Raw genomic sequence first — 27,604 nt, forward strand, 5'->3', positions numbered from 1 at the left:
ATAACACATGTAACTTGTACAATAAAATTAAATTTAATTGTTGACAATATTAGAAAGAAACCATGCTCTGGCTAGTGTGGCTCAGTTGGTTGAGCATTGTCCTGTGCACCAGAAGGTCGCCAGTTTGATTCCCAGTTGGGGCACATGCCCAGGTTTTGGGCTCAGGAGGCAGCCAATCAATGTTTCTCTCTCTCCCTTCCTTCCTCTCTTTCTCTCTCTCTCTCTCAAAAAAAAAAAAAAATCAATAAAAACATTTTTTTAAAAAGAAACCATAAGGCAAATTACTAAATTATTTATACTCCTGACAAGATATGTCAACTAAAGATGGAATTAGCCTAATTTGTAGCATATAATGATAAATTAGTATATCCACATTTTGGAATTCAAGGGCCTATGATTCATAAAACCAAATACTAAAGCTATATAGATGTTATAATTTAAAAGAACATACACTGTATACAACAAGTACACAGAATAGATGTTGAAAAATTAAAAGCAATTTAATGCTATATTTTAATTAAAGCTAAGAAAAACATTGTTTTTTTCTCCTTTTACAAAGAGATTTTTCTTTCACAAAGACCAATAGCAAAAATGTATCTTGAAAAGGGCAAACTTCAAATATAAAAATGCTCTACATTACTCTATAAATCAGCTTTTCCTTTGAAAGTTACAATATGATGAAAGCATAATTTTGCAACATTCAAGTAACCTTTGAAACAGTTTTATTACATCAATAATTTGTCCAGGTTTTAAGAAATCAACCCAACAATGAAGAACTACCATTTCTATAACTGAGAATCTTTTGGTGATTAAAAAAAACGCGTTAAGGGCTTCATTTTGCTGCATAAAATGGAATAAAACTGAAAGACTGAGTTATATCTACCTGTACAAACACTGTATGTATGTTAAAGCACTGGATAATAACCAGATATCTAAGGAATATAACTGCATTTATGAGCCAATGGGGGAAACATACTCTCCAGCTAATAATTAAATTACATATGTGTGTATAACAGCTAGGTTATCAAAGCAAAATAAAACCACTTCTGAACCACTAATGTTATCTGGGAAACTAAAGAAAAGACATATTCTTGAGGCAGGCAGGACCAGTCGGCTCCCACTTGATGCAAATATGTGACACTGGGTACGACGCACAGAAGAAAAATCAATGCTACCATCCACTAGCAAAAAAAGAGATTTTTGTCTAAACTCTTAGAACATAGTAACCTAAAGATGGCCTAAGTCTAGATTCAATTTTTATCTATAAAAATAGCCCTTTAAACAGCCTCTCTTCCTTTTTGTGGGTCCTAAAATAGGCTCCTCTTCCAACTACTAAAGCCCTATGTTTTACCAATGAATGGGTACCTTTTTGCCAAACTACTCAATATCAACTAAAATTAAGTAGAATTAAAGTAGTAAAAATGTGTGAGTTTTCAAATCTATACATTAGGAAGTCACCAGATTCAGTATTCTCCCCTTCTTTAAAAAAAAAAAAAAATCAGAATTTCTGTGAATCTTGCTGGAAACGATTTAGTTTTTCTGGATTATTGGATGCCATCTGAGAAAAATCACGAAAAATGTCCTGATAAGTTTCATCACCTGCATGAAAGTAAAATAAGGACACTTTTAAAATGCATACAATAAAAATATTAATAAACAATATTCATTCTTATATTTAGTAACTACTTTATAATTCATTCTATTACAATTTTGTTTAGCTGAGCATTTTTAAAAGAAAAAAGATGAACTAAATATAAATGCTGGAAAAGTATATAGTGAAAGAAGAAAGAAAACTATACCTGAAAAAAGCACCTCAAATGCAGCCATAGAGGAAAGTTGAGAGTTAGAAAAGAGCAAAGATGCAAGTATCTTAAAGCCATGTGCAGAAATACATTTATTCATACATGAGAAATAAAAGTCAGTATAAGTGAGGTATAGTAAACAAGGCATTCTTTAAATAAGTATTTCCCTTGATCAAGACCAAAAGGAAAGACCAAAAACAAACACTATTTCTGATGGATGCAAGTTATTAACTAAACAAAGCTGATAATCAGGTGAGGGGGGAAGCCTACTTTAGTATTACCTTTTAAAAGGCATTTTAATTTAAAGAGCATGTGAAAAAGAAATTCTTTAACTTTAATGCTTAACTAAAACTAACACACCTAATCCCCTGCTTACTAAGCTTATAAAATGATAAAGCCTAGAAAATGACTATAAAATCATAATTTTCACATGTAGTCAGAAGTTTTTTATTTACTGTAGGTCATATGAGAAAGAATACTATGACACAATGGGAATACCAAAAACATGTTGAATTAGAATAATAGACATATGTATATACATACAAATATGCTTGTAGGGAAGAAGATTATATATACTGATACTATAGCTGATTGAATACTATATTTCTTGCCATGAGAAATTAAACATATACACACATACAGATTACTCCTCAAATAAAGGATTTGTATAAAATAAAATCTTATTTTCAAGATGAGTAATCCATTAGGAATGCTTCCTATTAAACATCAGCTTTATACAGAAGCTTGGCATAGTTATGTTTTCAAGATTTAGATTGTCAAACACAATTTTACATGACTGTTGTTGCAACATAGTTTTATAATTATTTCCTAGAATATACCTTGCATCCATCTTATTACAAACTATTTTGCTACAGTTGTTGTTAATAGTGCAGTAAGTTTTGTTAGCTTTTGAAGAGATTTTTTGAGGCAATAGATGTCATACCAAAAGCTAGAGAATTAGAAAAAGTCTGGGAAGGGGACAAAGATCTATCTAGTAAAAAGGTCTAATAGCATAACCCAAAATTTTCAATAAAAAGTTTTTAATACTTTCAATATTTTTTCCACTTTTAATATTTAATCTATGTAAAAAGCAAGTTATTAAAATCTCTATATAGTTTTCATTTAACCCTGGAAATTTCTCATGACCTGAATCAATCAATCTACTTTAAAAAGAAAAAAGGAGAGAATCTTAATAGGGTTGGCTAAGAGTAACATTCTTAACTTATTGTCATTAAAACAATAAAAACAAAGGTTGAAATGCTGGATCAATGGGTAAGACAATCCAATTATACCCAGGATTTCTTAAAAGTTACTCCCACATTAAAAGACAAACTACAATCTATTCCCATTTTTAGCCATTCTAAAAGATATAAAATAATACGAGAAGAGACCAACATTAAATATCAATTAAGAAACCATACAAAATATTTAAAATTTTTTCTTATTCTTAGATGTTGAATTAAAATATTTAAAATATTTATTGTAAACATTATAAATATTTTTAAAATACTATTTAAACTGGAGAGTCTGGAATTTTACTTTCCAAAAAAGTGTAAAGTGCAGATTATAATATAAAAATACCACACTGATTTTACCATTCAACACCAGAAGTAACTTAAAAGGCACACATTATACATTCAAGAAGAAATAGGAAGAAGGATCTAGCAGAGACACCAATGCCAAATAGTTTACAGATAGCACCAGATGAGCATTCTTAGTATTATAACAGTACAATGGCGATATATGGCTTCTACTATTAGCAATGCATATTTTGTACAGCAAGCTGTGGAATTTTTTCTTTTTGTGGTTTTCCAGTTTTCGTTTTAAAATTATCTAGTACCTATTACACAAGTACATTTTAGTAGAACCATTGTACCATGCAAAACAAATTATAACCTCTTTTATTCACTCAATTAAATGCTTCTTTGAGGGAAAAATTGTTGGTGCTACACACTAATCATTTGTTTCACTTACTGAATACATTTTAAAAGAGTTACTACAATATGGAAGGAAGTCTCACCTTCACACACACACAAAACTTTTATTAACATTCAGTTTCTAATAAAACACTAAATAATGGACTATCAATATACCTTTCTTAGGCTTCAAAATGTATGGTCAGAGAACAAACGTTACAATAATGATAATGACTAAGTTATTTAATATAGTTAACACAAATCGACTTCAATGTGATCCTTTAAAATTTAAATATAATTTTAATCATTTAGAATTTCTCCCAAGGCAACTATAACTTGTCTACACTAGAATATATAAACAATAAGCCAGAATATGATGCCCTGGAAAGTTTACAGAAGTACATTTAACAGTTTATTATTAATGGTGAACAACTAGTCACCCAATATTTTTAATGCTAAGTTATATCCTTTAAATTACTTAATCGCATTGTACTAGCATTTCTCTTCAGAAAGTTAACTGTCTATGTGCCTGGACAGTTCTGACTTTTTAAAATGTGGACTGCTGTTTCCACTGGTAGTTTAAAATGGTTTTTTGATTTTTGGTATTCAGAATAGCCACTGCAATAGCAGTTATAATGATCCAAGATTTTGTTGATTTTGCTCTTGAGCAAAGAGATGGCAGCATGTGAAACCCCACACCCAACTAGTCTTGCCCCTTCTGGGTTAATTACAGCCTTCTTTTATAACTGATTAGATCAGACATAAGCCTTTGTCAGTAACATACTCACATAACCAGTAGTGGTTAACTAAAGCAGTGATTTTCAACCGACTAAGAAACTGCCAACAATCAAGAGGAATCCTAGGACCAGAAATTGGACTGTGGGAACCACCACACTGGTTTCCAACAATTCAGAGCAGGGCATGATATCTCACTTACCCACCCCCACCCCAATTCTCCTAAGAGCTGCAGTAACTGATAAACAGGGTTAGATAAATCTTCCCTTCAGGAAACATGTGCTCTTAAACCTTGCAAAAAATCAGTAGTCTGAGGTCAGGGTTGTGGATAGAAAATTCAGAAGTGTCTCCTAGACACTAGAGACTTCAGGAGTCTCCTAGAAATAAGTCCATGATTCCCAAAGGTAATATCTGAGTCTTTTAAATGGTAGGGCTCTTCATTATCAAGAGACTGAAACTAACTGCATTTTAAAATTATCCAGAATTGTGAGATTTTCTTTCTTATGGTAGGCAGCAAAAAAAAAAAAAGTATCTAGATAAAATAACCAATCAAAATATATGAGAAAAATTTACAGTGATAGGCGAAGGAGAAAAAAAGACCTGTTACCTAAGCAAACATATTTGCTCTCCAAAGACTCATAGGGAGAAGAAAAGTAGTCAGAGAGCAATTGCTGTGCCATTTCACCATGTCACCTGTATAAGTATAAAATTGTTCTGCTTTAAATATCAGACTCTCTAAATAAATCTAATTAGAAAAATCTAATTAGCAAGATGATCCTCAAATAGATCAAAATTTCATTTTATTCTGCATTTCCAGAATTCTGATCTATTTTTAATCTCTAAACTGAAATTTGAGAGTGGTATAAAAGTTTGTTTTTTTAAAAAGAGTTTTTTTTCCAAACTTTCATTCAAATAAATAGCAAAAATCTATTTTTCTTTGGATGAATGGAAGGTATATACTCATAAACTTATACATAAAACAACAGTGAAAGAGACATATGAATGCTCCTAAATGGTGGCGGAAGCCCAAGCAATTCAGGTGAAACTAGAAGTTGCAAGAGCATAGAGGCCCTGTCCTTTCCAGCTTCCCAACTCCAGAGAAAAGTCAACCACTGACCTTCTGACTAACCAGTTGGGTGTAACTTCATCAGCAAACACCTTAAGGAAAGAGCAGCTGACCAAACGTTTAAGTTTAAAATTTCAGGGGGAAAAAAAGTTTAACTTAAAATCTTGAAGATCACTCTTATCTCACAAATATCGGTCATAGCCTTTGAATAATATTTTTTATTTTAAAGTGCTTAAACACAAAGGCCTCAAAGAAATGGCCTAGTAATACCATCACTTAAGTATATGTTACAAAATAATAACATTTAAAAACTCACATTCAAGTTTAAAACAAATGGGTGAAATTCAGAATTAACACTGAGACTTCACCCTTAATCAGCTTTCTGACATCTTGGTATATCATGAATCAGTAGTATTGTTTGATCCATAGGATTAAAGTGGGACACCCTAGATTAGAAGTATCTAGATGTTCTCTATTCTCAAAGTTCTTACTTGTTCCCTGTTAAATTAAACCAAAAATAAGTAGTAAATACAGTCCTCTGAGAAAAGAATGGCCCCTTATATCTATTAATTATATATTAATCTGATTAAAATTAAAGTAAATGGCTGAAGCTAGAACAAAGTACAGAAATTTCAAAATATATTTAAACAAGAATAGATATTATCAAGCTTTTTAAATAACATATTAATATTCATTAAAAAATTAAATATACCGAACAATTTCAATTATTTTAGTCATTAATTCCAAGTTTCTTACTAATATGTATATGAATTTAAAAGATATATTAATAATTCATATACTCAACTTCATAAAATTGCAGATCTAATTATTTGACATTTCATCAAAGAGAGGAATCTGATCACAACATTTCTTCCTTTTCTTAACATCTTGATTCAAGGGTGAAAATGACTCAAAATGAGACTTGAGCTGATACTGAATTAGATTTCTCTAATTATGAATAAGTCTACTTTGCCATCAGGTTCTCAAAATATTGTTCAAAAAACTTCCATTTATCTAACAGATATTGTACATTATAAGATAAAATGAGACCTTTCCTCTATACCTTTTAAACTAACTCCACTCCCATTATGTACTTCTTAACCTATTGGTAAATTTTATTTTAAACCTTCATCCCATGTTTATATCAAAGTATAAAACTCCTAAATTCATTTTCTAGGTATTTTCCATTCTGACTTATTATTTGCCAAGCATATGGTGATTTGTTTTTTTCCCTGAACACAATTTATAGAAATTCCCTGAATTAACAAAAAGAAAGCCATTTTGTTATATTCAGTTGACAGAATTTCAAAAAGAAAATGACTATTGTGCTGCTGTAAGTGTATAAAGATACATTATCATTCCATTTACTTCACTGGAATGTATATGGAAGACATCTGTACAGCAGAGAAAGAAGTCAGCAGCCAGAGTTCAATACAGCAAGTAAATGTGTACTCTAATAGGAATAGTTATGGATATTTAAAGGCCCAGGAGTTGACCACTCCCAAGAATTCAATAGGTACAGTACATACTTAACAACTCACAACTTACAAGTTATAAAACTCTATAATATTAAGCTAGTTTGCTAAAGAACTATCAGTCCTCCAATTGTAAACTTATAAATTCTTGAATGCATTTCTTATACTGCATTTCGGTATGGTTATTAGTAGAATATTGACCTGGCTGTCCATAAAGTCCTTCTGACTCCCGCATCTCTTCATTCATTCTTGCTAAACGTAACCTAAAATTAAATAAAAGCATTTTTAGATGAAGTTATACAAGACAAATATTCATAAAGTAATGAATTGTATAAGCAGATAAAACGTGTACTAATGTAATTTTTTTCTCTATCAATATTTGCCACTGAAATAAATGGGCTTTTATTCTATCAGACCCAGCCAGCAATCCAGATACAAAAATAATTGTATTTCACTTTATACAATTCTCATGAGAGAAGACAATGAAGGCGCATTTCAGCTCTGTTAAAGCAGGATTCTTGCAGCACCTTCAGCAACTTGCTTCCTCCAGACTCCAGAGAATTCCTGGCTTCTATAGCAACCTATCAAACTTTAACCGCCAACTGCTGAAATTAATGCTATAGTATGGAAGCAATAGCCTATCATAAATTCACTCTGGTTCACTCTGAGGTGAGTAGTTCCAGTCATATAAACAGTGTCTGTTATTTCTAAATACTGGAAATATATTTTGATATACAAACATTATAATAATGACCACAGGTGACCAAGATTTTCCCAAGGTTATCATATTGGCTATGCATTCTTTTTGGGGATTATTCATCCTGGCAGCAGGAAGACATGTAGCATTGGATGAAGAAGACAAGAATTTCTTCCCAATTTCTTACTAACGTGAAACAACATTTTAAAACATGCAAATGGCCCTAACCAGTTTGGCTCAGTGGATAGAGCGTCGGCCTGCAAACTCAAAGGTCCCAGGTTCGATTCTGGTCAAGGGCAAGTACCTTGGTTGCAGGCACATCCCCAGTAGGAGGTGTGCAGGAGGCAGCTGATCGATGTTTCTCTCTCATCAATGTTTCTAACTCTCTATCCCTCTCCCTTCCTCTCTGTAAAAAATCAATAAAATATATTAAAAAAAACAACAACATGAAAATGTTGCCTTTGGTACCCTTCTCCTACTTTATATTTATTACTCTTCTGTTCTTCAAGCCACCAAATACTCATTGCCTTCCCAGACTTCTAACACTCTCTTCTAACATGCTCTCTCTGGCAACTACTGCAGCATCTAAAATGGGCTTTTCCTGTCTTCAGAGTACAATGAATCCTTCCATTTCCATTTTCAACCACTGTGTCAATTAATAATAGCAACATAATTTTCCTTTTAGTATTTGGACTTTTCGAAGAGGACATCTATTTTCAAAAATTTTTAAGTGAAACTAAAGTCCTTACTCAAAGCAATATGAGAAAATTTAGTTAACTTGGAAACAGCTATGTTTGGGAAGAGGGGCCTTTACTATAAGAATTGCCTGGGAACCCTGCAAAACCAAGATTTGTTTCTCTATACCATTTCTGTCTTTTCTTTAATAACTTACCTTTCTCTAATTGTAAATCTACAATGATTTAAATTTCCCTACAATAGCCTCCACAGTAGCATAACTCCTCCAGTGTGGAAAGGAAGTTGAGTACAGAGAAAATATGCTTTTTTTAAATTTTTTTATTCAGCAGTGACATATGACAAGCCAAGAATTCTCAGTGGGAGCTCAGGAGTTCAAGGCAGTCGTGGGATTTTCTCTTTGTAAGTGACTGAGATTTAGCCATGTGAATGGAACTGTCTCTACTTATATAACAGAGGATGAACCATTCTGGGCTTCATTCAGCCCAGAATAGAATGAAAAAGTGACTTCTTACAACATATGCTTGAGATTTCCTACATAATAATGACATGTAAGTAAAAACGCATTTCTAGATTCCAAGTGTAACAATTAACTTTTATCTAATATGAAAATCAAATTAAGATCTCAAAAATCATTCCTTAACAGATCATATTAAACTGTATTCAAACATTCAAAAACAAGTACTTTTATCTTAAAATACAGTATTCTTTTAAAAATAAGTACAAACAAATCCTTAAGTATCACTGCCCAAAAGCAACGCAACTGCAAAAGTTACTAACACCAATGTAGATGTCCCCCCTATAAAATCCTGATTCTCAAGGTAGGAGAATAATTGCCTGTTACTGTACCAATCCAATCCCCATCCCAATATATACTAAGAGTTAAAGAATCCATTTTAGAGAAATCACTGGTTTTCTGTTTCTATTGGTCATGAAGGATAACAGAGGTGGCTAAGAACATGGGTTTTAAGGCCAGAATTCTTGGTTTCAAATTTCAGCACTACCACTTACTAGTTTTTCAAATTATCTGTGGCTTGATTTCCTTATAAAATGAAGTTAATAATAATAACATCTTCCTCACAGGGTTGTGAAAACCAAGATCACTTAGTAAAGTGCTTAATACATTTATTGTACTTAGAGAAGTATATGGTATATAGTAAATAACTGGCCAAGTTTAAAGTTCATACCTACAAAGGAAACCCCACCCAAGTCCTATATTGTATGGGAAATAATGAAGTAAAAACACACTTACAAGGTCACTATATCAGCATTGGCTGCTTCCACAGCTATAGTTAACGGGTCTTTCCCTTCTTCATCAGTGGCATGTTGATTGGCACCTCGTTTTAGGAATAAACATACCTGCCTTTTTAAGCAAATAGCATTTTTGAGATAAAGTCAATAAGAAAGAAATTAGTATTTACCTTAAAAAATAAAAAGTACTACCTAACTTAAAGAAATAATATTTTGATTAGTAAATTCTTATTCATTCTACAAATGACTTCCAACACTCTTTTTGAACACTGACTCTAAGAATAAAAATTTACCATAATCAGCATTTTACAAGTCAATTTAACCTGGTACTATATAGTACAGTAGGATTGTAAATTATGGTCCCTACCCTCAAAGAATATCATAAAAAGATGTACACAGATACATACAAAGTTAAAACAAAACTCAATCAATTTGGGAAAGAAGGAAGCCAAGGTAATGTTAACATCTTCTATAAAAATAAAAGCGTAATATGCTAATTAGACCAGACGTCCTTCTGGAAAACCTTCTGGATAAAGCTGGGGCTTCGAGGGAAACCTGGGTCCCGGGTGCCAGAGGGAAGCAGGTGCCGGCAGCCGGAAGTCCTACTCTTGCACAAATTTTGTGCATTGGGCCTCTGGTCATAATATAATACAATAGCAGAGTGGGAAGTAATCCTCCCACTATACTTCACAAATATTGTAACTTGAAGAAATTGATAAAAATGAAAAAAATATGAAATGAATAAATGGAGTCTATGATGTAAAATGGGAAGAAGTATGATTGTTTAAGAAGAAAATACAAAGAATGAAATACAAAGAGTTAAATGCTACCGTTTCTAAGTATAAAAAAGTTTTTATGATGAAGTTATTGAACTGAATCTCTTTACTGACAGAGGGAACATAAACAAATAATAGAAGATACTATAAATAAACAGAAAAAAGAACAGTTTGCTTGTCAAGGTAATAAGAATTGGATAGGCCCGGCCAGTGTGACTCAAAATGGTTTAATGTCAACTCATGGTTCGATTCCCAGTCGAGGTACATACCCATCCCCAGTGCGGGGTGTGCAATAGGCAGTGGATCGATGATTCTATCTCATCATTGATATTTCTATCTCTCCCCCCCTTTCCCTTCCTCTTTGAAAATCAATAAAAACATTTTTTAAAAAGAACTGGTTATCTTTGAAATGATTAAAGAACAATCACCCATTCACAAACTTTTCAAATAAGGCTAACAATCTGACTTCATTTGTGCACTCTAATAGAAAATATGTTTTCATGGCATTACTGTTTTGTGAGTCTAAATATTGCTCCAGAAGTTGCAATATCAATAGCACAGACTAAAAATTTACCTTAAAATTTGACTTTGGATACCCTGTGGGAAAACTAAAATGCCCAAAGTTACAAAGTTCCCCCAAAATGTGTTTGTTATGTACATAATGTATGTCTATGTGCTTAAATACACACACAGACTTAAAGTTGTCTGACAAAAATCACCATCATTTTACTATTTTAAATACTGAAATTAATCGATATAAATGACAAATGAATTTCAAAGTAAGTTTTGGAATTTTCTTATCTGAAAAGTAACAGATTTTTTTTATTGAGATTTTTTAAATTTCAAATTCCATCATGACAATTTAAGTTACAGGAAAGTGTAATTTTACAAACTCTACCTAATGGCCTTAATCTGAGAAAAAGTTTGTGATCTAGCAAAACATTACTTTCATTACCAGAATTCTCTTCCATTAAGAAAAAAAAAAAATTTGATAGCCCTGGCCCGGTAGCTCAGTTTGTTAGAGCATTGTCCCAATAATCCAAGGTTGCAGGTTCGATCCCTAGTCAGGGCACATACAACAATCAACCAATGAATGTATAAATAAGTGGAACAATAAATAAATCTCAATATCTTTCTCACTCTCTTTCCCTCTCTCTCTCAAAAATCAATTTTAAAATTTTTTAAAGAAAAAAAAAATCTGAGTTTACATAAAGTGATTCTCAGAAATCACTACTAGCTCCTTCTATTTTCCAACCCATCTCTTAAAGCAAAACATTATTTCAAAGTAATTTTTCAAGTAAAACCTACTTAAATATGTAAGCACTACAGCTTACCCGGTGTGCCCCAAGACAGTGGCATGGTGCAGTGGTCCCCGCCCTTGTACATCTCTTTGGTTTACATTAGCACCATTCTGTAGGAGAAACTCGCACGTCACCAAAGAGCCCTTAGAGGAAAGAAGAAAACAATGTACAAAAAACAAAATTTTTCCATTAGAAACAGTGTTTACTTTATTCTAATAGTCTTTCTATTTCATTCTCCTCTAAAGAGAAAATACCCCCCAGCAAAAGCAGAAAAATGATAAATTACATTATTTCTTCCCAAGAACTACTTCTAATAATGATTCAATTTGCAGTTTGCAATCTAGCAAAACACACTTTCATGACCAGAATTCTCTTCCATTAAGGAAAAAACAAATCAAGTTCACACAATCAAAGTGATGCCCAGAATCACTACTAGCTTCTTCGATTTTCCAACCCACCTCTTTAAACAAAAAATAATTCTAAGGCCATGTTTCAAATGAATTGTGCTTTTACATGTTTAACTACTACTGAAAACCTCAAGGTACAAACGCATACCCCTAATACAGCCTGAATAAGTGGTGTTGCTTTGTTTTCCTCTGAATTAGCCCAGTTCACATCTGCACCATGAGCCAAAGCCTCAGCCATTTTAGGAAGATTTTTTTCATATGAAGCCCTATAAAGCTGGAGTCCTGGATTAAGATGTTGAGAGTCAAGAAACACAGAAGAATCTTGCCTTTCTCCCTCTGAAAAGCAAACACAAACACATCATTAAAAACTAGATCTTGAGGTAGGAAAGAATGGGAAGTTATTATTTCATAGGCACAGCGTTTTAGTTTTGTAAGATGAGTTCTGTGGATGAATAGTAGTGACAGTGATTCACATCAATGTGAATTAACCCTTTTCGGTCCAATTTCGAGGCTGACTCGACAGACCAGGTGCTAGGAGCAAGTCCAACACTGAGCAATAAGAACATTAAAAAGTTCAACGTTCAATCCCACCAATTAATTTGGACCAGACTGAATTCCAAAAATAACACTGGACTGCAAAGGGTTAAGACTTAATGCTGATCAATGACTCTCATCATTGATATTTCTATCTCCCTCTTCTTTCCCCTCTGAAATCAATAAAAATATCTCTCTATATATAAAAGGCTAATATGGTAAGTGTCTGTCCGACTGGTAGCTATGACACGTAATGACCACCAGGGAGCAGACACTCAATACAGGAACTGCCGTGACACGCACTGGCCATTTACAGAGAAATGGCACAATGAACCTGGCGCCCACAAAGCAACACTTGGCTTCCTGCACGTGGGACACAGGCCTCGCCACCACCCCAGAGCAACAGCACACGAAATTGCAGCCAACGCTGCTGCAACCCCATGGCGCAAAATGTGGCCCACAGCCCACCCCAGCTTGGATATGGTGGCTGTGGGTGCTGGGTAATGACATCACGTAGCAATGCCCGGCTTCCTCTCCCTAGTGACTAGCCTCCTTGGAGTTTCTTCAGCCTAGGAACGCAACTTGCTTTATAGCCAGGTGCAAATATTTTACACTTTAACCAAATGTCTGTGAAGCATTTTCCCATGCCTCATCTCATTTGATCTCACAGAAGTCCTGGAGTAGGTAGATAGGAGACTCGGTGGAATTCTATTTTCTTTTCATTAGCCAGAAAACGGAGATTTATAAAGCTTAGAAACTTGACCCTACTGAAAAGAAGTAAGAAATGGTGGAACTTGAAAATGACTTCAGGTTTTCTCACTGCGCAGAATATAGTCAAACATTGCTGCAGTTAAATATTTTACCCTTTGTTCTCCCTGCATGATCTACAATAATAATCTGCTTCATGTTGATATTTACTGCTGGGTTGCTGACAATTACCTGAAAGAGAAGTTGGGATGCTTCACTGGGCTGGAAAAGTTTAGCTAAATTAGAAAGCAGGTCTAATTAAGCAAGTTTATTCTCTATCTATAAAAGGCTAAGTTGACTCGTGCATGTGCAATACATATAAAGCTCTCGCTGGCGCCAATCACAGGCATGTGTTTCAATCTGTCATTGTCAATCATGAATTTGGTTGACACTTCTATTATAGAGAAAGGGCAAATAGCAATATTAAAATATTTCTTCTAATTAATTTTCTTTCAATGTGCATGAATTCATGCACTGGGCCATTAGTTTTTTAAAAAAGACTTAATGCCACTGAACTGTACACTTTAATATGTTTAAGATAAATTTTACATTATGTATAATTTGCCACAATTGTTTAAATGAACTCTTAACTGTATCACAATGTGAAAGTTGTGGCATAAGAAATGACTAATTTAACAAAATGAGCTGATTTCACAAAGATATTTTATTTCCAATAGACTAATCATTCCCCAGTCAACCTCTCTTATAAACATATCAATTAGTATGTCAGCCTTTTGTGTTCTTGCCAGCATCCAATAGGTAGGTTAATTACTCTGTATTAGATTAAAATTAGGTATATTCCTATAAGCCTGGACTTAAACACACAAAAGAGGCGGTAAGAATCCCTAAAGAATTTTACTACCAGATAACACCTTACTTTACTCCTAGGATAATCCAATACCATCACAATTTGCAGTATAAGCAATTCACATAATGTGAAGAACATTTACTACCCTGAGTATTCTGCAATACCCAAATCACTAAATATGAAGGAGGGAACATCGGAGTAAAGTACAGGTCAGTAAAGCACAAAAAAATCTAAAGGGAGGGAGTTGCTGGTATCTTCCTCCTGATAAGAAAAAAACGCCACAAAGAAAGAAAAGAGTAATAAAACATACAGTCCATGTGAATTAAAGGTTATCCTTAGCTAGCCCTGAGTGGTAGCTCAGTTGGTTAGAGTGTTGTTCCAATATGCCAAGATTGTGAGTTTGATCCCGGTCAGGGCACATATAAGAGTCAACCAATGAATGCATGAATAAGTGGAACAACAACTAAAAAAATGTCTCTCTCGCTGTCTCCCTTCCTCCCTCAAATTAATCAATAAAAAAATTTTAAGAAAAGGCACTTCTAAGACAAGGCACTTATAGCATATATCATGAAGTTTAGAAGAATGTACAGCTAGGAGATAACTTTCAAATATAAAAAGAAATAGCTGCTTTTCATTTAATTGTATTACTCCTTCTTCCAAAAACTAACCACTTCCTTTAGAAACTATTTAATCAAGACTGGGCATTTAACACACATATTTTTCAGCAAATAATACCAATTAACACTGAATTTCACCAAAACTCACCAGGCTCATATAAACTATTGGCTGACACTGTAGAGGGTAAAGATTCTCTTCCATCATCAGAGCTCTGCTGGATTCCACTGTCATTACTTTTGACTGTTTTAAAGAAAAATCAGCTAGTGGTTAAAAAAAAATGCCTTTAAGAAAACAACCTCCCACAAACAACGAAGTTTTAAAATGAACTCTGATACATCAATGGGAATTCAGCCATCACCAGTAGAATACATTTAATACAATTTTAATCCTTTTGAGCACTTAGCTTATCAAAATATGAATCAAGCACAAAAACTGAAAATAAACTTATTTTCAGAGTTGTAACACATCTCATTACCCCATAATATGTAAGGGGTAGTAAAAAGAACTTATTGTATGACTGTAAGTAATGTGTAATTCTGAGACAATGGGTAACACTAGAGAAATGGCCACACCGCACAATGACCACTGGCACAGACTTGGAATGCTCCACAAGAGTAGTACTTACTACTACGCAGTTTTGAAGAAGTATCAAAGTAGGAGAAGAGTGAATCTAGCTCATCAGGACAGAACAGAGACTCCCGCCTGGCCTCGTCGCTATTTACAGCAACCACTGGGGACATGCAAGTTAGCAAAGCACAAAGCAGGCCATAAGAAGGGAAAAGGGCAGGAAAAAAACGTTATTGGGAAAAATTTAGGAGGGAAAAATAGGAAGGATGTTAGGTGGTTAATCAGATATTTAGGGCTTTCTGCCATGATAGATTTATAATTCCCATCTCCCCGTGCACTTTAAGCAGTTTTATTCCTTAGAATATACACATTACCTAGAAATCGAATTACCAAGACCTATTTAAATTTAATAGTTTTAAAGACATAGAAATCCAATTTTTCCTTAGAATATGTAGAAGAAAACAGGTTTTTAGCACTTAAAAATTTACAATGGCTATTAATTCATAGATTAAGAAAGTGACATCAGTGTATAAAAATATTTATATATGCAAGTAAGTTGTAATACCTGAACTTTGGGGAGATGCTCTAACTTGGTCACCTGGCCCAAATTTAGGAATGCTTAGCCTCTTTTCTTCACAACTTTTGGAGATCATCTTTTTTTCCTGCTCAGGAGGTGATGATGATATAGAACATTTATCCACAAATTTCCTCTCCACATATTTTGCTTTGATATATGCCTCTTTCTCCTGTCTGGTAAACATAAAAATGTCATGTTCTGCTTAGTCTCTGAGCATGACTAACACTGAAAAGCAGCCATTATACATTGACTAATTCAAAGAAAGTCAGTAAATGTAATACTAGTTAAAACAGAATTTGTGACATTATGCCAAATTTTTCTTCCAAATATTTAATGAGCTATGATTTCATATTCAAATCAAATACAAATAACAAACTAACTTAAAAATCAAATATTAACATGGCATTCTTTTTCTCTTAATTTCTGTACTCATTCATTTCTATACATAGTCCTTTGTGCTTTAATTTCGTTTTTACGCCAATAATGTCACATACTGAACTATCACTGTTGATAGTCATACTTTTTCATAAGACAACTACTTTAAAACACATTTCTAAGTTACGGGGGAAAAGATATCACACTTTAAATTTTTGATTTCTCATCAATAAAAGCATAATATGCTAATTAGATTGGAGGGAAGCCCGGGTCCTGGGTGCCTGTGGGTGGCCAGAGGGAAGCCAGCCCGGATCCTGAGTGCCTGTGGGCAGCCAGAGGGAAGCTAGTCCGGGTCCCGGGTTCCACGGCCTGCAGCCGGGGGGAAAGGAAGGCTTACTCTTACACGAAAATTGTGCATCGGGCCTCTAGTAGGATTATAAATGCCAAGCCTGTTCTATACCTTTTCCTGTATATTTTTCAAATGCTTAGGTCTTTGGCTAAAATAGAATATTTCAAGATCTAAAGTAACTCAAAAAGCCATGCTTTAGTAAATAGATAATCGGATTTAAGTGATATTGGTTAGGAGAGCAGTAACATTAAAACAGTATTGCCCTAACTGGTTTGGCTCAGTGGATAGAGCATCGGCCTGCAGACTGAAAGGTCCTAGGTTCAATTCCAGTCAAGGGCATGTACCTTGGTTGCGGGCACATCCCCAGTAGGGAGTGTGCAGGAGGCAGCTGATCGATGTGTCTCTCTTATCTGTGTTTCTGACTCTCTATCCCTCTCCCTTCCTCTCTGTAAAAAATCAATAAAATATATTTAATAAAAAAAAAACAGTATTGGTTATACATAAGAATTTAGTCAAATGCAAAACCCCAACATAGGGTTATGACAAATAAAATTTTAATGCTAAAAGTAATCATAGACTAAAAACAACATCAAAAAACAAAACAAGGCTCTAGCCAGTTTGGCTCAGTGGATACAGCATCAGCCTGCGGAATAAAGGGTCCTGGGTTCGATTCTGGTCAAGGGCACATGCCTGGGTTGCAGACTCAATCCCCAGTAGGGGGTGTGCAGGAGGTAGCCAATCAATGGTACTCTTTCATTATTGATGTTTCTATCTCTCTCTCCCTCTCCCTTCCTCTCTAAAAATCAATAAAAATAAACAAGTTATGTATCTTGAAGGCACTCTTAGCCACTTTATTTAATGAGCCTCCATATACAGAAATGGAAGTATAATTTCAAACACAGCAATTAAGTACTTTCCATTACCTTGCCACCTTTAATTCTATACCATAACGCTATGTATAAAGCACGTGATTAACAAATGTTTGCTTAAGTCTCACTATGTAAAATTATTCATTGTACATAGTAGAAACTTAATCCTTAGATACATTAATGAACAGACTATCTCTTTTTAAATGGAACTTTGGTCTACTTTAACTGCCAAGAGTTTTTACATTCCTATGTAGAACTTTAATTTTTAAGATTCTTATCTGGAGACTATAATTGATTGATCAGTAAAAATATTAGCTACGGGTTAACAAAAGCAGTAATCTCTTCTAAACAGTCTGTTACAGTATTACATATCAATTACGGTGAAATAAAATCATAGCTATATTTCTGATTAGGGAAAAAAAAAGATAACACATTAAGACAACTGAAATAGTACCTTTGTCCTGGTTGTGGTTTCTTTATTCCCATTTTTTCTACTTTAGCCTCATAAACTCGATTTATAACATCATTGCCCAACTCACACATAAGCTGTTTGGCAGAAAAACAAAAAAAATAAGCTAGACATTCCTAAAATATTATAAAAGTCATTAAAGCAAATACAGCCAGTAAATTCCTTTTGCATATTCTGCAACTGCTCATCCCACAAAGAAGTTTACTGCTAAAGCAAAATGAAACAAGAGCTGAGAGCAATATCACCATTTGCCATTCTTCAGCAAGATACTTCTCCTAGAGAATTACCACTCCTACAAGAAAGGGTTTCTCCTCTCCCATCTTCTACTAGTTTTCTATTCCACCATGGCTAGCACAATCCTGTATATTATTCACAATGTCTGGTCAATTAAAGGAAAAAAGAAGTCTAAGGCCAGACAGGAAAAGTTTTAAATAACTCAGAATTGAAGTAAACTATTTTCTTCTTATACTTCATATATAAATATTTCAAAATATTTTGTTTAAAAGCTTGTCTCGTTTTTTTAATGCATCACAGTTGTGTTTCGAACAAATTTTTCTAAATTGAATCCATTGAGATCATATCTACACAGAAAGTTGATGCAGAAATTAGATTTCTTCCCCTCTTCCCCCACTTTCTTCACCTCTGAATTAATAACAATTAATAAAATCTATGTAAACAGGGTTCTACCTTAGGAGTCAATTTATCACTTTCATTTAGAGGTTTATACCATAATTCAACAAATAAAGGGTGTCCCAAAATTCACGCAAGAAGTAATTTTGATAGAAAACACAGGTTTATAATTAAAAATTGTAAATTTTTTATTGATTCATAAAGTATACAGTATAGGGTTATGTATGGAATAGAATATTGGGTAAATGGCCTCCACGGCTTTGCTGGCACATACGCACTCTTTTGTTATTGCCTGAGCAGCCGCATTTTCGAAGAAGAATGGTCCGATGATGCCTCCAGCCCAAAATCTGCACCGAACAGTGACACGTTGTGGATGCATTTGTTTCTCAACAATCACTCGTGGATTTTCTGAACCCCAAATGTGACAATTTTGTCGATTAACCAAGTCATCAAGATGAAAATGAGCCTCATCGAAATTTAGCCACATTTATGCAAAAACAATCATGGAAAATTTCAACAAAAGAGTGCGTATGTGCCACCAAAGCCGTGGAGGCCATTTACCCAATATGCTATTCCATACATAACCCTATACTGTATACTTTAATAATCAATAAAAAGTTTACAATTTTTAATTATAAACCTGTGTTTTCTATCAAAATTACTTCTTGCGTGAATTTTGGGACACCCTTTATTTTACTTTACATAGTTGAGAGGATTACCAATTTATTTACAGATTGAAATAAAAGCACAAGCAGATTAAGAAGACAATTTTCAGACAAAATAAATGAAAAGTATACTACAACCTTTAAACTAAATGGGTGGAATTAAAAGGAGTATAGTATTAACTTATGAGTTTTGTAAGTCATATCAGAAACCCAGATGTGATCTAAAATTATTTATGACATTTTCATAGATATGAATCCTCACACATGGAAAAAGGATGCCTTGGTTTGATGGCTACTACCCTGACAAATGTAAACTTGCAAATAGTCCTATACTAAACCCAATGGAAACAACATTATATGCCAATTCATAATGGAGCTTACTATAGCAATATGTCTCATATTTTTATCGAGAATTTACATTCATTATAAAATATTAAAATTAAGGCACAGAGCCTATGATATTTTTTGAGAAAGCATAAAAATGTAGGAATGCTGGTTTCCTTAAAAAGTGAACTGACTTGGAGTTAAGAGTGCTACATAAACTTAGCAATTTTCAAAACCCATTATGAAAATACCAGATTTGTCAAAATAGCCACAGAAATGTTCCAAAACAACACAGTTCACTGTTAGCATTGAGAAACTCATACATTTGTAAATCAAGATTCTAAATTCCTTTTATGTGGAAATATGAAACATTTTAAAGCAAATATTTTTTTACCTTTAAAAGTTCAGGCTCCCACGTGTCTAAAGTTAAAGAACGTACTTTTGAAAAATGAACTCCAAGACTCCTAAGTGGGAAAAGACTTTGTTAATATACAAAACTATCAACCTTGATTTGCTTTTTATGCAAATTACTTTTCTCTTACAATGTGACAGTCTCTAATAAAGACCTCAACACACATATAAATAGGAATACACCTTCTGATTTAATACAATGAATGGTAAACCAAAGTCCTCAAAAGCTCTTCACAAGCCAGAATTGTATCCACTTTACAAAGGTAAAAAGATATAAACTAGCAGTCAAATTAGGCAAGTGGAAAAGGCCCTCTAACTAATGGGACATGATAATTACATGTATGTTTATCCAAAAGAAGTCTCTCACCCCGGGCAGGCCTACTCACCGGTGAATTCCAGAACACTCGATACACAGGGTGATGCCCAGGTTGATGCTGGCCCACCGTGGGTCTGCCAGGCCACAGTCACAGCAGCTGGCATTGCCAGGGATACACTGGACTCGCTGCAGTGCACTTTCCCCTTTCAATAATTTATCTTTTGACTCATTTCCAGAATCCAGGCTTCCTGTGGATGGAGATGATTTCTTATCCAGCTTCTAAAAAATTAAAAATTATTTGTTTTTGTCTTCATTTTAAAAAAGATTGTAATACCATGTTGCATACTATAGGCTCCAAACAAACGTTTCTGGTCAATAAATTGAAGCCTATTATGGACCTAAACCAGGCACTGGTAGAAGCATTAGAGATTTAAGAATGGAACGATAGCCCTGGCCAGTGTGGCTCAGTTGGCTGGAGCATCATCTTATACCACATTGTACGCAGGAACGTATTTATATGTTTTACGTTGACTGGTAGTAGAGCGCGGGACACGTATTAATACGTTTTTTATAGACTAGTGGTAGAATGTGGGTAACGTATAAATACGTTTATTTTTATACTTTTTTATTGCTCTAAAGGGATGCTAACATGCAGATATACGAATTCCAAAGGACAAAATTTGGGTCTCTAACACATACAATGGTGAATTATGTATGTACTTCCAGGTATAACGGTAATCAATCTATTCAACTGCAAAAATGGCCCGCGCCACCTGTTAGCACGCGATAAAAACTACCTGCAAACAATGTGATACATCAGAAGGTGGCAGGTTCAATTCCTTGTCAGAGCACATACCAGGTTGCCAGCTCAATCCAGTCAGTGTCCCTTCCTCCCTCTCTAAAATAAATTTTTTAAAATGGAAAGATATAGGTTCCTCTATCAACTGGCTTTTGGTCTTGTGGGGAAAAATATATACATACACACTTTGAATAATTATAAAGGCAGTGTTTATTAAAATACATTTCATTTTCAAAATTGAGCTATCAGCTGTTAAAGTGTGTATACATTTTTGGGGGATATCCTGTATAAACACTGGAAACATATGTATATATATTTATATATGTATATATAATATTTATGTAAATATATATAAACTGGTACAATGAAAATATAATATACAAGAATATGTATTTACATGTAATATTTATACAAATATATACATGTATAAACTGATACAATGAACATATGTACAAAATATGAGGTCAAAGAGAAAGGAGAACACTAAATGTGTAAAATGAGAAAACAGAGGGACTAAACATGAAACTATTAAGACTCAAGAAAAAAATAAATATTATTTTATACAAGGTTTTTCCAAGGTATTCAATGAACTGCAAGCAAGTTGTTTAAACTACTTCAGTGAATAACAGAGCATGGCCTTTTACTAAAGAACAGATCAGTTACGTAATTATAATTACAGTGAATCAACAATAGAATACACAGTATCTAAAAATGTCATGGGCTATTAAAAAAAGCAAAAGGTGATAGATGAGCAAAAGACTAATTTCTTAAGTTTATAGCAAAATCTATACCAATAATAGAAACATGTAGTTTGAGGGTCCTAAGCAATTAAACATACGGCCTAAAACGTATTTGAGTTTAAAAACATTTCAACAAGCTAGTATTTTAGTAAAGAATCATTAGAAATATAATTTGGCCCTTGTTTTGCCCTTGTGAAAACTCAATTCAATAGCCATTAGTTGGGGCCAAGCAAAAAAAATAGTTGGAGTATTATCCATAGAGAACTGAGCTGGGTGGGGAGGATATCTTTAAATGTTGGATCCCAAACAGGATAAGGAGGGTATCTGCATAAGGAGGGAGCCCAGCAAGGGAAGACAGAGCTGGAGGAAGGGGAGAAGTGTGAAGGAGGAGTGCCACACTGTAATGTGTCACAGCCAGAGTGGGGTGAGGGGGCAGGTGGCAGCAGAGAAAGGACACTGCTTACATATAGAGGAAATTGATCATGTAAACAAAAATGTTGAAATTAATGGGAGCTAAATTTCTCACTACTGAGAAAGAAGTTATTCATAAGAAAGGGAAAGAATTAGAACAAATCTCATTGCATTAGATTGGAACTGGAGATACCAACAGGCACAATATTGGTTTTCAATATAAATAGATATATAAAGAAATATAGATTTATTTGTTTATTTATTTATCTTGGTTTCTAAAAACCATTCTCCACCAAAAGGAACTAGGTCTCTTTAAGGAAACTTAATTTCAGAGCTGGTGCAGAGAAAGGACAAGATGAACCTGAAACATCTCATCATGCTAGGAAGTTTGGAAGAACTCAAAGATTGATGGGACCATGTCAAAAGGATACAGAAGCCAGGGCTCTATTGGCCAAACTTGAGTTAATTTGTGCAACAAAACAATTAATGATGGTAATGGATTTTAACACATTGAATAAAATCGTAGCCTATGCTGACATAATAAAAATAATTCAGCCCAGCCGGCTTGGCTCAGTGGTTGAGCTTAGACCTATGACTGAGAGGTCACAGTTCCATTCCCAGTCAGGGACATATGCCTGGGTTGCAGGCTCGATCCCCAGTGTGGGGCATGCAAGAAGCAGCCGATCAATGATTCTCTCTCATCACTGATGTTTCTCTCTTCCTCTCCCTTCTTCTCTGAAATCAATAAGAATATATTTTTTTTAAAAATTCAAAGCTTGATAAGGAACAGAATATTTACATAATCTCCAAATACCACAAAATACTATTAAGAAAACTTCGCAGTAAAGAAGTCTAACAGACACCACCTTAATCAAATTACCCCAGTTAATATCACCAATAATGAGACAAACCAAAATCAAATGCCACCTGAGAGGACACAGTGAGAGGAACACAGCATCAATGATATAATACTAGAGGCTCGGTGCACCAGTAGTGTTCCTAGGCCTGGCTGGTGATCAGGGCCGATCTGTGGGGGGACCAGTGGCCCCTCTCCCCCGCTTGCACTGCCTTGGCCAGCCTGGCGCCATCCGCTCGGCAGCCCCACCCCCCTGCCACAACTACTGGTCACCTTCCTCTGCGGGGCAACCAGCAGGGCGATCGGGGGGGTCCCCGCTGGAACCTGCCTTGGCTGGCCTGTGGCCTGAGGGCTGGGGGCAGCTTCTGCATTGAGCATCTGCTCCTTGGTGGTCAGTGCGTGTCACAGCAAACGGTCATTCTGCTGGTCATTCTGCTGTCCAGTCGATTTGCATATTAGGCTTTTATTATATAGGACTAGAGGCCCGATGCATGAATTTAGTGCAAGGGGCTCGGCCCTCGCAGCTGCAGCAGCCTGCCTTGGCCCTTGCAGCCCTGGCTTTGTCCGGAAGGTCATCCAGAAGGACGTTCGGCTGTCCGGTCTAATTAGCATATTACACTTTTATTATTATAGACTAGAGGCTCGGTGCACGAAATTCGTGCGGGGGGCGGGGGAGGAGGGGGGGGTCCTCAGCCCGGCCTGCACACCCTCTCCAATCTGGGATTTCTCTCACAATCTGGAACCACTGGCTCCTAACTGCTCATCTGCCTGCCTGCCTGATGCCCCTAACTGCTCCTCTGCCAGCCTGATGGCTCTAACTGCTCTCCCCTCCTGGCCTGATTGCCCTAACTGTTCTCTCCTGCCAGCCTGATCCCCCTAACTGCTCTCCCCTCCTGGCCTGATCGCCCTAACTGCCTAACTGCTCTCCCCTGCTGGCCTGATCCCAACTGCCTATCTGCGCTCCCTTTCCTGGCCTGATTCCCCTAACTGCCTATCTGCTCTCCCCTCCTGGCCTGATCACCTTAACTGCCTATCTGCTCTCCCTTCCTCTCCGAGCCCTTTGGACCCCCAGTGCAGGCATGCTGAAAGCTCTCCGCCACAGCCTCAGCCCCATCAATCGGTTGTTATGTGATGGCATCCCGGCCAATTTGCATATTCCTCTATTATTAGTATAGATTCCTGCCAAAGATGCATAGCCTTGTGAGTAAACATCAGACATACCCATACTAAGGGACATTCTACAAAATTAACTAGCCTATAGTCTTCAAAACTGTCAAGGTCAAGAAGGTCAAAGAAAGATTCAGGAACTTTTCCTGACTAACAGAAACCAAAGAATCATGACAACTAAATAATACCTGTGCTTCTGTATTGGATTGTTTTGCCATAAAGAACATTACTGGGACAACTGTTAAAACTTAAAGCTATGTGGGAATCAAATGGTAGTAATTTACCAATGCTCATTTCTTGGTTTTGATGGCTATCCCATGATTATATAGGAGGATATCCTAGGCTGTGGGAAATACTAAAGAAATAGTGAGTAATGGAGCATCATGTTAGCAACTTACTCTGAAACCATTCAGGGGGAAAGTACTACACTTGGAACTTCTCTGTAAGTTTGAGATTATTTCAACATTTTAAAAGAAGAGATACAATCTTTTACTAGAACATGTTTGATAATGTGGACTCATAAGCAATTATCATATGGGGAAAGAATCTCAATATAATGCAGAAATCATTTGGTTTATTAGCAATTTCCCTCTATAAGCTAATGCTTTTGCGCCAAATTAGAGAAGTTGAAAGCAAAGTACACTAACACATCAGAACTTGGACTAGTCATTTCAAGAAACACAGGACTCCCATGACACCCATCCCCCATTTTTGTTCTTGGCTCATTTTGGCCACATACTCTGATTTGAAAGTGTTAACTGCATTATGTATTTTGCCTCTGTCACCATAAATGAGTAACCTCAATTCTTCTGTACCCTCCCATTAAGCTATCTTTACCAATTTTTATTTTATTTTTTAAAATAGTTTTTACAGAAAGAGGAAGGGAGAGTGGGAGATAGAGACATATTTATGTGAGAGCGAAACATCAATCAACTGCCTTCTCCTTGCCTCCCTACCAGGAATTGAGCCTGAAACCCGGGCCATCAAACTGGCAACCTTTCGGTGCATAGGACAACACCCAACCAATTGATCCACGCTGGCTAGGGCTAGCATCACCAACTTTTAAAGTTAGGTTCTATCTATACTCTAGTATTCATTTATTATGAATTTAACTGTGCTAGTATTTCTACTAAGATTCTAAAGCTCCTGAAAGGATTCTAGTTATAAACTTACACAGGTTTTTAGGTCAGCCTTATTCCTATTTGTCCCAAAATCCCTATTATTCTAGTGTATTATTTTGCATAACCCAGTTATTTCAGCAATGCCACCTGCTTCTTCAAAATGATCTGGATGCATATCTAACTTTATTTTCTCTCAAAACTGCTAAAAACTAGAGAATTTTTAAAAAGGCATTACCCAGGTCCCTTATTGGACAAAGATGTGATCATTTTGATAATCAAAAAGAATAATTATTACCCTAGCCAGTTTGGCTCAGTTAGAGCGTCAGCCTGAGGACCGAAGGGTCACAGGTTCGATTCCTGGTCAAGGGCACATACCACAGTTGCAGGCTCAAGCCAGTTCAGGGTAGGTGTGGGAGGCAACCAATCAAAGTGTTTCTCTGACATCGACGTTTCTCTCTCTCTCGCCCCCCCCCCCCCCACACACACACACATCCCTTCCAACCTCTCTGAAAATCAATAGAAGAATATCTTCCAGTAAGGATAAACAAAAAAAAGAGTAATTATTGTGATTAACTGGAACCCAACTTATTTGCAAAAATTCGTGAGTTGCTAAATTATACCCCAAAAACTAAATATCTGTTCCCACTTAAGGTAGTTAATAAATTAACCAAATGTGGCAATTAAAAGCAAAAAATTAGAATTAAACATTTATTACAGAAACTAAACAGCTCCAGATGACGAGGAAAGCTGTATTTCACGTAAGAATACAAGTTAATAAATGTAGATGGGATGACAGAATTAGAAAATCATTTTTCAATTTCTAATGAAATAGCAAACTCAGCTGTAAAACCATTTGATAAATAGTTGATGGGGGAGCTTTTATGAGGGTGAAAGTAACAGGAAGTAGATGTGTTATACAAAATAACAAAACAGAATGGAAACAAGGGAGGAAATGGAGGAATCACACTGTCACTTCTCAAATACAGTATGTCCATTTCGTCTTCACACAGAAGCCTGATCTCAGGATTAGCAATGGTTGGTTGCATAACCAAATATTGTATCTCCTGTTGCAACATGAAGCACACGCACCACCCATTATGTAATCTTAAGGCATGGAAACAACCTGGTCTCTTTAGTAAATCACTGCCATGTAAAAAAGGGATTGTTCTAGATTGAAAGATCTGAGGGACATAACCAGATGCAATGGCAGCATAGGTAAGATCCTACTTTGTACACAAGGTTGTCAGTAACATTTTTAAGACAACCGGGAACATCTGAATATAGACTGGGTGACAGATGATATTAAGACATTACTATTCGGTGTGGAATGGCATACTATGTGTAATCTACTTTTTAAAAACTTTTTTTTCATTAAAAACAATGTTTACCCATAAGAACAGGAATAACATAAATAAGAGCAACAAAACTTTAGGAGCTGGAAAATGGGTAAATAAAGTAACTGAACAGACCAAGGCCAAATCTAAGGATGGTAGTAAACAAAGGCAGGCTGGGGGTGGTTTTCTCCCTCCTCCTGCCTCTGCCCTCTCCCCCACCACTGGGCGCCACGTGGCTTTATCCACCACATTTTGGGGTTCAGGATATGATCTGTATTTTCTTCCTGGGAAGACGGGTTTGGAGCTTCATGGGGAATTCTCTGTGGCAGATCTCAAGAGTTCACCAATTTACATCACATAATATTCAAAGGGCTCAAGGATTTAAACTGGTGATTTTTCAACCCTTTTCATATCATGGCACAGATAAACTAATTATTAAAATTCTGTAGGACACCAAAGATTACATTTTTTTTGCAGATCTGAAAAAAAAAATAGGTATAATTTTGAGTCAGGTTATTGTGTTGGTTGTTACTGGTTTTTTTTGTTGTTGTTTTTTAATTTAACAATCTAAGGTAAAAGAGGTCAGTGTCCCTGACGAAATAGTAAGGTATTGCATGATTTAAAAATTCTTTTCGCACACAGACTAAAAATCACTGATTTATATTATGTTAACCCTGGAAGTGGGGATAAAAGTTGGAGAAATGATTGTGTAAGAAGCAGTTAGCATCCAAGGTCCCTCCCCAATTTCATGCCATTAGGGTTCTGCTCCCTATTCATAAACACAAGCGACTGAAAGTA

The 27,604-nt window shown here is 35.3% G+C and overlaps 1 protein-coding gene across 5 annotated transcripts in view; it reads right to left on the reverse strand.

Annotated features, from left to right (window-relative positions):
* Nucleotides 1-483: 483 nt before the first annotated feature.
* The window catches only part of ACAP2 (ArfGAP with coiled-coil, ankyrin repeat and PH domains 2), a 143,490-nt gene continuing 116,369 nt past the window's right edge, over nt 484-27,604 (reverse strand). For 3 of the 5 annotated variants that reach the window (XM_081085330.1, XM_081085329.1, XM_081085331.1), the window contains 10 exons: nt 20,449-20,657; nt 20,046-20,115; nt 18,018-18,109; nt 15,959-16,143; nt 14,974-15,066; nt 12,268-12,455; nt 11,746-11,855; nt 9,637-9,747; nt 7,196-7,257; nt 484-1,599 (listed from right to left, as the gene is read on the reverse strand). In XM_081085330.1, the coding sequence (XP_080941456.1) occupies nt 1,499-1,599; nt 7,196-7,257; nt 9,637-9,747; nt 11,746-11,855; nt 12,268-12,455; nt 14,974-15,066; nt 15,959-16,143; nt 18,018-18,109; nt 20,046-20,115; nt 20,449-20,657 (1,221 nt within the window). In that variant the 3' untranslated portion in view covers nt 484-1,498. Of the gene's footprint in view, nt 1,600-7,195; nt 7,258-9,636; nt 9,748-11,745; nt 11,856-12,267; nt 12,456-14,973; nt 15,067-15,451; nt 15,557-15,958; nt 16,144-18,017; nt 18,110-20,045; nt 20,116-20,448; nt 20,658-27,604 lie in introns of all 5 variants that reach the window. The other 2 variants (XM_081085328.1, XM_081085327.1) reach the window with 1 other exon arrangement.

Source organism: Myotis nattereri (assembly GCF_964212035.1).
Source record: "Myotis nattereri genome assembly, chromosome: 3".
Classification (NCBI taxonomy): Eukaryota; Metazoa; Chordata; class Mammalia; order Chiroptera; family Vespertilionidae; genus Myotis; species Myotis nattereri.